The 10,000-nt window shown below is 37.5% G+C and overlaps 1 protein-coding gene across 1 annotated transcript in view; it reads right to left on the reverse strand.

The window, feature by feature from the left end:
- Nucleotides 1-10,000, reverse strand: part of LOC137974993 (laminin subunit alpha-4-like) — a 24,135-nt gene that overhangs the window by 4,614 nt on the left and 9,521 nt on the right. Inside the window, exons 6-11 of the mRNA XM_068822025.1 lie at nt 8,380-8,519; nt 7,806-8,268; nt 6,781-6,973; nt 5,465-5,620; nt 3,710-3,869; nt 2,233-2,363 (exon numbers count right to left, since the gene is read on the reverse strand). Of these exons, the coding sequence (XP_068678126.1) occupies nt 2,233-2,363; nt 3,710-3,869; nt 5,465-5,620; nt 6,781-6,973; nt 7,806-8,268; nt 8,380-8,519 (1,243 nt within the window). The remainder of the gene's footprint in view (nt 1-2,232; nt 2,364-3,709; nt 3,870-5,464; nt 5,621-6,780; nt 6,974-7,805; nt 8,269-8,379; nt 8,520-10,000) is intronic.

Consider the following 10,000-nt stretch of genomic DNA (forward strand, 5'->3'; position numbering starts at 1 on the left):
ACAGTTCATTTTGGGGGGTTATTTGCATTAAAACAATGGATATCCAGTTCACTGAAACATGATACAGTCCAAAGAGTAAATGACCTGTATTGTTTTTATGCAAAAAAAACCCCAAAACCTACATGTATTGCATTATGGGAATGGGAAAGTAGCAAATACAGGCATTCTCCCATCCAACAGGATTTAACTTTTAATTAGTGAGTAGACAGTAGGACAAGTTCCTGATGGTGATGTTATGTTCCTCTTTGAATTCTCTAAGGCAGAGGAACCCCGTGGATGCCCACCCTGGTTAGAGTAATTAATTTTGATGTCATCACTCTACAAAATAGACAGTCAAAGGCTGCATGTGCCAACTGTTTTCACAAAGTCAGTGGTGTTGAAACAATCACAGATTAACAATTTCTAATATCGCTTATTATCACTATAGATGGTTTTCAATCATGTGATGAGACAGCCATGTTTGTGTACAAAATAATAGTTAAAATGCCAAAAGACTATTTTCTCTATTGTTCTGTGCACCAACATGGATGCTGTGACATCAGGTGAAAACCATTATAAAAAATGGATCACTAAACAATATTGCTTGCTTTCTGAGGGAAGGGCAGTGTGGTTTAGAAACATGTGCAAGATCTATTTAGTGTTTACTTGTTTTTAACTATTGAATAATTTAACTTTCACTATCTTTTTCAACTTAATTTCCATCAGCTATGAATGTTGCAACATAATGCATCTCCCCTATGTGTCCTATGTATATAGGTCTCGCAATTAGTTGCTGGTTCAACAACTCAGTCATGTCCACAAAATGTTGACTTGATTCTATGATGTAAACAGCTTGTATCATTATGTGATCAGCCCATGTTCCGTGCATAGACATCAATATTCATAGTTAAACTAGTAGTAATCTCAGATTATTGCATGTTAAGTGCATTCAACTTATTTATTTTTCTAAAATGTCGTTCCAATTGGTTTTTGTAGTCAATCCTACAGTAGGGTTTACAAAATTGTTTATATGGAAAGTCAATCCTATTATAAATGTCCGATAAGCACAGTTCAAAATCCAATAGGTGTCAAGTCCAATCCACTGTTCTAAGGAGATAACCTCTGCACAGTATGTGTTGAAGGAAAAACCTCGCCGATTAAATGGTCTTTAATGCAATAATCTTGTCCTAGCTGGTTCGGTCTGGTTGCAAAAAGGTCCAAATGAGAGTTTTTCAAGCACAAATCTGAGGTTCAAGGTGAAACGAGGGAAAATAAAGGTTTGATAAATGTTCGATGATTATGCAAACAAAAGGTTTTGAGGTAGGTTGAAGGCAAAAAGGCGCTGATTAGATAATGTTGACGGCAAATATCTCATTGAGTAAGAGTTTTGAGAGCACGAAAGTGCTCAATAAGGGTTCAATAAATTTGCATCAATAAGGTTTTTGGCCGAAAAAATGCCAGATGTTTTTGTCGATTACCCTTTGATCATGACTCTGTACAGAAGTCAATTAAGGACAGTGCCTACTACTTCAAAGGTATTTTTGCACAGTTATCTGAATATGTGGGAAAAGCAGATCTTAACAAGTGTTATTGAAATCCAAAAAGAAAATTTGGGGTAACCAGACATTTGTAACAAGCTTTGAAATACAAAGCCATAGATGGCGTTCTTTCTTAAACTGAAGCTTAACTATCTCTGAAAAATGCATGGTTACCCCAAAATTAATTTTCTTTTTGGATGTACCAAGAGCACTTGCTAAATTCTGCTTTCTCCGAATAGTTTTGAACTGTGCAAAAGTATCCCTGTATTAACCCTCTGACACTCAAACTGGCCTGGCTTAACTCTGTCTAGCGCCAAACAATTTTACTCATCAATGGGGAACCCCTGGGAGTCAATGGGTTTATAAGCACTACCAATAGGAAATGCAAGTATCACGAGATGCACAGAACGTATGCATGCGCAATAACAATAGTAGGCACCGTCCTTACATTACATGAAACGCCTCAACAAATAACCTCAGAAATGATGTACTGCACAGATCTGAAAAGTGAAGACATGGTTTATGAATTTGGCTCCTACAACATTCGAAGTTCTCGTAACTGTTTCAAGTTTTTTTTCGGTTGCGTGACAGTGAATCTATTGCTGTGGTTATTATTTCTACTTTTCATGTAAATAAAGTACAACAATATATATGAGAAAGACTTGCCAATCACCAAATTCAGCTTGGCTTAATTATTACCGTATGTATTACTCACATTTCCATGAACCATCTCTAATGTAATGAAGTCTCCTGAACTGGACGATGATGACAAGAGAATTCCAGTTAAGCATTTGGGTTTGATTTCTAGCATGATGTCTTCTACCGTTCCCACATTGTATATGTTATCTAAAGGCACACATAAAGACAACTTAAAGCAACACAAAGGCACAAACAAAGGAATTGATTGGAAATTCTGCATCATTTTCTGTTCTTCCAATTTCCTGTGCAACTAAAATCCACCATTCTACAATGTACATGTTTTATTTTTATAAAGGGAAGTGATACTCTTATTCTTAAGGATATATTTATTTAAAAAGTGGTTTTTAGCACTTGTCAGTTTTTGTATAAAAGTAAAAGTACACCTAATGTTAATGACAGCTGGTGCAAAAAAAGCTACTAATAAACAGAATGCTGACAGCAATTTAGTTAACAGGTTGCCAAGGAGAGATTAGAAGTCTCAAACCGTCGCTGAAGTAAAACATAGATCTTGTGTTTATTCAAAATGGCTTTTCAAGATGATGAAAACCAACATTGATTTGAAATGCCTTTATTCAAAAAAGCTTATAAATCATAATGTAAATTGTGAGTCTTGGTTGCCTATGGTTAAACAGTTTGAAAAATGAAATGCTTTTCTTAATTATCATGAAAGGCCTTTCAGGTGAACATCAAATATCATAGCTTCAAAGTAATCCTTGGAACAAAGACTCATCTATAGACACTTCTGAGTCTACCTAGCCATTGTGTAACAAGACACTCTTTAGAGAGTTCACTTCGAAAACCATGTTGCGGAGACGCAGGGTGATACATTTTAGAAGATTTAGAAGCAAACTGCAAGGATTGACTAGAATAAAGAGATATGTTAACACAGGAGCCCATGACCAGGAGTGAGCAACTCCTATACCAATACCAAGGGAGTTCCAATTCAGTGATGCTATGACATCAAGCTAGAAATTTTGGGCATTTCCAACAAACCACTGCTGGAAGTTCTTTATCTGTAATGATGATTTCACCATCTTATTCAAAACATTTCCAGAAGACTGAACCCAGAATTTTCACATTTTAGTTGCTATTGTGCCATCACTCAGAACATGGGCTTCAGTTTCTGAATCGGCAAAGAACATTAAATGTTTCACACTGAAACCCCAACAAAGCTCCCATGGCTTTGGTTACTCCACTGAATGTTATAAATCCGGATTTTCAGCGAATTCTTTTAGAAATGAGGCTCTTTGAAGCCTTCCAAGTGCAGAAATCCTCTCCAATGGCACTCGACGTCATGGCTGTTTTATTTGTTGTTGTTGCAATTTCGTTATAGAGGGAGGAGGTGAAATGTATTGCTCCAAGGGGACCAGTGCATTGATTTTAGCCAGTGAAATCACCGCCTTGTAATTCTATTGTCCATTTTGCTGTACCAAGCAAAGTCAACCGAGACTATAACTCGGATACCTTTCAGTAAAATGAGAAAGAGGACATACCAACTTTCAGATAGCCACCGCCATCTTCAAAGCTGACGCCAGACTCTGGGCTATCTAGGTAACAGTCTTTACCCTTGTGAGAGGTTGTTGGCAAACCAATGTGTCTTTTATTCACAGTTACATTCCTGATGCATCCTGGTAGACTTGATTTAGACCCAACCTTAAAAGTCACCAAAAAACCAATATTAAGTTCATGTAAGTAGAGAAGGAAGAACTTGAATAGCAAAGCAATAGCACAGTAAGAACAGAGAGATACCATAAAGACTCTTGTATAAGCCGCACCTTTTTGCTTAAGTTTTGTGCGAAAAATCGTGGGTGCGGCTTATACACGAGACCATTGCTTTCAGAGGGAGTAAACTGGCTTGTAGGGGTCACAAATTGAACTGAAAACCTTCAGTAACTAAAGATCAAACATATTGAAACCTGTTGTTGATCACTGTTTTCGGTGGTTATAGAAGTGGTGGCTCCTAAAAGAGCTGTGTGTTCGTATCTTCAGGTTATAAACCTGAATCTTGCTCGCCAGTAGTTCTTTCAAGCGTTTCGTTGTGCACTTTGTTTGAGCAGTTTAACTGGCATGGAATCTCCATTCCTCCGTACAGCTGCGTACAATGTTGTCTACAACCGATCACTTCAACACTGATTTCTCCACTATGTGCAAGAAAATACCATGCTATTCGGGAGAAACAAATGGCCGACCATTTCATTGCCCTTCACTGCTTTCACGGCGTGTTTGTCCATGGGGATGTTAAACTCGTTTAGCAACAAGTTTTTCTCCGATTGATGCCTCCTATTTGTCCCATAAACATGATATCTACGCACAGCTGATGCCAAAGCAAACGTTTCCAAGTCCAGACTTCCCTCGTTAAATGACAGCGAGGTTACCAAGCAAACGTTTGCCTTTTGCATCGTTCTCAGGCGCTTTTTTCGCTGCAGGTACAAAACACAGGTCACAGGTCATTGTTTTAACGATACAGAAAGTATCCTAAACATTCATAAAAGCTAACCTTAGGCCTAATCAGGCCTAAAGAAAAGTATCCTAAACATTCATAGGGTTAGGGTTAGGGTTTAATTTTAGGCCTAAAGAAAAGTTTTTAGGCTTAAGGTTAGCTTTTATGAATCTTTAGGATACTTTCTGTATAGGTAAAACAATAACCTGTGTTTTGTACGTGTACCTGCCGCCTTTTTTGTGCAAATTCTATCATTTTCATTTCAACTGTGGGCTTTAGCAATGAAGACAATTACTGTTGTCAGTTACAGGCAATAGGGAAATTGATTAAAAAGAAGCTTTTAAAAGGTATTTTCAGGATTGATTAACTTATTAATGTTGCTGCAAATACACAACATTGGATATCGTCAAGTTTATGCTAACATATCTGCGAATAAACGACCAAATTTTTTTACAAGAGTGCTTTTTTGGAATTCTTATTTTTTTTCCAAAATCATGCTAGAAAGTTGGGGGTGCAGCTTATACATGAGTGCGGCTTATATACGAGTCTTTACGGTAATTCCACGGTCTGGCAATTACAAAAAATAACAAACTTTCCATAACTAATAAGCTTTACTCATGTACAGTCTGATGTCAAATAAGGATATATGTTGTAGTTCAATTTGCACTTTGGTACAATTTGTTTTTGAACTGGTACAATTTTAATTGTACTGGTACAAAAAGTGAAAATGTCTGGTAGTTTATAAAATTAAATATTAATATGCCATAATTTATATGTATGTAACAGAAATCTTCAAGTATCCACTCACCGGAACTCGTTTGCTGTTAAATCCTTCTGGGACTCCTCCTAAGTAGAACTTCTCAAGACCATCAATAGATGAGGCTCCACCAGTAGCCTGACCAGTGTCCATAATTCGGTTGTCTACAAAAAGTGTGCCATTAACTCGGCTGCGGACAATGCCCACCTAAGAAAACAAAATTGGCAAGATGGATTGATGACATCATGATTTAACACTATTTTGTTTCCTGGCTTTTTTCCCACTTTGCATCGGATAAATTTGCAAAACAAAATGTAAGCACCATCCACCTCAAGTGTTTCTAGTGAATTATTGTTTCTTACCAAGCTTATGAAACAAGAAGACAGTAGGGACAACGAAGACACCAATGAGAACGCCATAAAACAATAGGTTTAATGAGTAAAAACAAAAGTACTGCATGCCATGCACATTCCTTTAATACAGCAGGTCTGAAATGCTGGTAACTGGTAACTGGCAAAAGGTAACTGGTAAAACAGGTAACTATATAAAAATTAAATTGGCCCAGTATTTCACATTTACAAATTACAAATTAATCTGATTTCACAAATACAGTGTGTGATAAAAAAAACTATACCACTATTATTTTGGTATTTATTGACACAGAGGTAACCTGCAGTCCTTGTTTAACATGTATGAGGTAAGAATTTGTTACAGAGACAGATAACTTAGCAGTATACTTTTTTTACTTGTCCCTTTACCATCTGTGATTACCATACATGTACCTTATTAATTAAAGCTGTAGGTGTGTAATCTGCTCTTTGTCAGTTGCAAACATGTAGAAATGTTTACCTGTTACCAGTTACCAGCATTTTAGACTTGCCTGCCTTTCATATTTTCAAATTTTCATTAATTTCTTTACCCTTCTCGTCCTGACATGAAATGACCCATATGACTCAGGTTGTGTGAAGATGTGAGCACCTGAAGGTAAATTCTCAATTTTCTCTCTAACTATCCTCATTGATTTCATTTCTGGAATGTGGACTCACACTTTCCATGCCCAGTGACTTGGAGTAATCGCAAAATTATTACAAACACGGGAAATAATATTTTTAGACAACATTCTTGCAGACATCGTTGTTGTCCTTGCTTAAGGTCCCCATCACAGATTCCTGGGTTGAAATCTGGTTCAATTAAGCCTGAATTTCTTCAGGCACTATTCCTTTTGTCACTGCTTTACTCATAATTATTTTAAACTCTGAAAATCTAAAAATCTTAAAATGCCTACGAAACAAGTTGGTTCAAAAGTGTAGGAAGGAATAATCAACCAGACCATGACAAAGATCTGTGACCCGTTGAAAGCTACTTACCGAGTGCCAGTTTCCATCAGTGTAATTTGCATGAACAGAGTAAAGTTTTAAAATGCCAACACCCGCACTGAAGCTACAGGATACTCTACCATCTTCCAAATGACACTCTATAAAATCTGCTTGATTTGCATTGGCAGTGTACAATAGAATACCACTTGGATTAGAGGCACGGAATTCAAAACTCAGTCTAGTTCTGAGGAAAGGAAAGCAGAAAAACTTTTGCAACACTTCCTAACTATGAAAGGGAGAAGTGATCCTTGTACTTATCTGGGCAATTTCACCTCTCCCTTTCATCTCTTACATGCATTTGAAAAAAAATACCTTTTACTTCATAAACATGCTGTAGACAATTGAATGACATTCGGTTAGCCTAATAATTATTAGGCCTAAATAACATTCAGGTTACGGTAGCCTGTTTATGGTTAGCTCTCAATAATAGTGAGGGTAACACCACATTTTACCCCTGGTCTGCACGGTCTACACAGTCTGCAGTCTGCATTTTGGGGTGACCGTTTGGATTATTGTTGTACCACAGACATGCTACAATGCAGGCTTTATGCTGTAAGTCATGCTTAACATGTTGTTTAGCTTACCCAGTCTTTCAAGTTTTGAGGATTGCCACAGATTTTACTCCCATTCCATTGTGTCATTAGTTAAGTAGCATACATATCAACATGTGGAAATGCTTTCTAACTGAAACACTTGGTGTTTCACTGAAGTTTTTTTATTTCATGATCCCTAAGTTTTCTTTCATATTTAAATGACTTGCTGAATGCATTCAACTGGTTCATTATGAGTGTTTGGCCTTGTGAGCTCAGTTGGTGCAGCAATGGTGATTTAATTTGAAGTTTTGTCTCCTTTCAGAATCACCAGAGAGGTCAGAGTTTTCTCTTTTATCGTCATCTCAAATTTCATGGATTTCTAAAAATACAAATTATTACTCTTTGATGGTTAATTCTGTAGTTACTTCCGAGATACAGGGGCAGCTTTTCTGACTGTATACTACACAAATTGCATTTACTTACTCGGTACCCTTTAACTTCTCCAATAAACTGCCCTTTTCTATATCATACAAAGCATGGCTGTTAAGGTCAAACCCAAATCCCAGCACTCCATCAAGCTGAGCTGGTTTCTCTCGAGTTTGGCACAGTGGACTCACTGGTGTGGGGGCTGGTGAAGTAGACACTTCCGGTTCCGGTGTTGTTGTGGGTACTAATGAGGAGGTGGTTGATTTTTCCATAACTGGAGTTGTTCTGGGGGCTGGAGTGGTGGATTCTTCAGATTTTGATGTCGTTTTAGGGGATGCAGTAGTGGATGCTTCTGATTCTGGCATTGTTGTGGAGGTGGAGGCTGGCTGTGGGGTAGTTGATACTTTCGACTCTGGTGTTGTTTTATGGGCTGGAGGGGTGGACTCTTGTGGTTTTCGTGTTCTTCTGGGGAGAGGGGTGGTAGATGCTTTGGTTGTGCTTGGTAAGTTGGTGGTTTCTTCTGTGGAAACCAAAATATGCCACCCATAATTGAATAAAGCATTACTAAGAATGGTGGTGTTGCTATGTTTAGTGCGACTTTCAGTGCTCTCAAAGTAAAATGATCACTAACCTATTGGAGCAATAGGAGGCAGAGTTGGTTTCACTTCAACAATGAGATCCATAGGTGTTGGCTCTGAGTAATCATCACCATCAAATACAACAGCTTTCCTTTTCACATGGTCCAAAAAATTAACCAGTCTTTCATTGCGTCTAAGAAGGATTAAGAATTATTAGTACCTCAGAACCACAAGAAAGGACTTAGCCACTATAATATTAAGGTGAGTATAAACTTCCCCAAGCTTAACACTTAATAGCAAAAAAAAAAAAAAAAACCAAACAAACAAACAAACAAACGAAAGAGGAATGGAAAAAGCCACAATTTGATTATGTCAATTTTCACTGCAATTCAACACAACATTTTTTCTACTTGTGAACAACACTGGCAGCTTCTCTGATGTCAATTAACCCTGAAATACTGTATTTAAGTAACTTTGCAGAGAGAATCAGAGTTGAGCTAAAATCCACCTATGCATATTGGTTTAAAGGAGAAAGTTACATGTTATCATTATACATTGAGAGCTGTTGTGAACAAGCTGTACCAATACGATTACAGGGATGAAGGGGATGGCACAGTGGTGAGACAACGACAACTCGCCTGTAACCAATGTGGCCCGGGTTCGATTCCCAGACTCTGCATCACATGTGGGTTGAGTTTGTTGGTTCTTTACTCTCTACTGAGAGGGTTTTCTCTGGGTGCTCTGGGTTTCCCCTCTCCTCAAAAACCAATAGTTGATTTGATTTGTGTTAATTGATTTGTTGATTTTAGTTTAGTGCTTCAGCACTAGAAGACTAGACCCTTAAATAAAGTTCCTTTCCTTTCAGGAACCCAGGTTTTAAGAAAATTCCTATCTCTAAAGTGCTACTATACAATCAAAAATCGTTTCTCATTTTTCTTTACATTTGAAAGGTTCTTGTGCTGAAGGATCAACATGCAAGATTTTATGCAATCATGTCAAGAGAAAATCTATTTCTTTCATTTAATGGTCCACCATTACTTGGTGGGGTCCTGACAGATAAGCCCTCAGTGTTTGAATGTTGCTTAATTAGTATGCAGAACACAAATTTGACAATGTAAAAGCCAAAAACTCTCGTGCTGCATACTAATTAAGCCACATTCACACACTTTATTTTTAAGTTAGTAAGCAAATGATGTCACTTTCTCCTTGATCCAAATCACTGAGAGCTTATCTGTCAGAACCGCACCACGTAATGGCAGACTGTTAAAAGAAAAAATAGGCACGCATTGCGTACATGTGGTAGTGAGGTAACACAGCACTTTATTCCACAACTGTCAACTGAGCTGCATTTCGTTTTCCAGGAGATTCAAGTTGCCTTTGCATAATGTTTAGCCCTAATAGTACACAATATTATTTGGTACCGTATATCATTTTAGTGCCATGGTAGATGTTATCATTGTAGTGCCATGGTAAATAGCTCTCTGAGAAGACATTTGATTACTAGTAAAATACTAAACCCAGAAAGATCAAGAAGAAAATAAAAGGGAATGGAGAAACAATGCTTCAAGGCTGACATGTTGATCATTTTCAAGTTCCGTTGCAACTTCTTTATCACCATAAGCTTTCCAATACAAAAGTAAATCCATGTCCCATGGGGTTAGTATTTGGATGGGT

This window comes from Montipora foliosa, chromosome 11, assembly GCF_036669935.1.
Source record: "Montipora foliosa isolate CH-2021 chromosome 11, ASM3666993v2, whole genome shotgun sequence".
Classification (NCBI taxonomy): Eukaryota; Metazoa; Cnidaria; class Anthozoa; order Scleractinia; family Acroporidae; genus Montipora; species Montipora foliosa.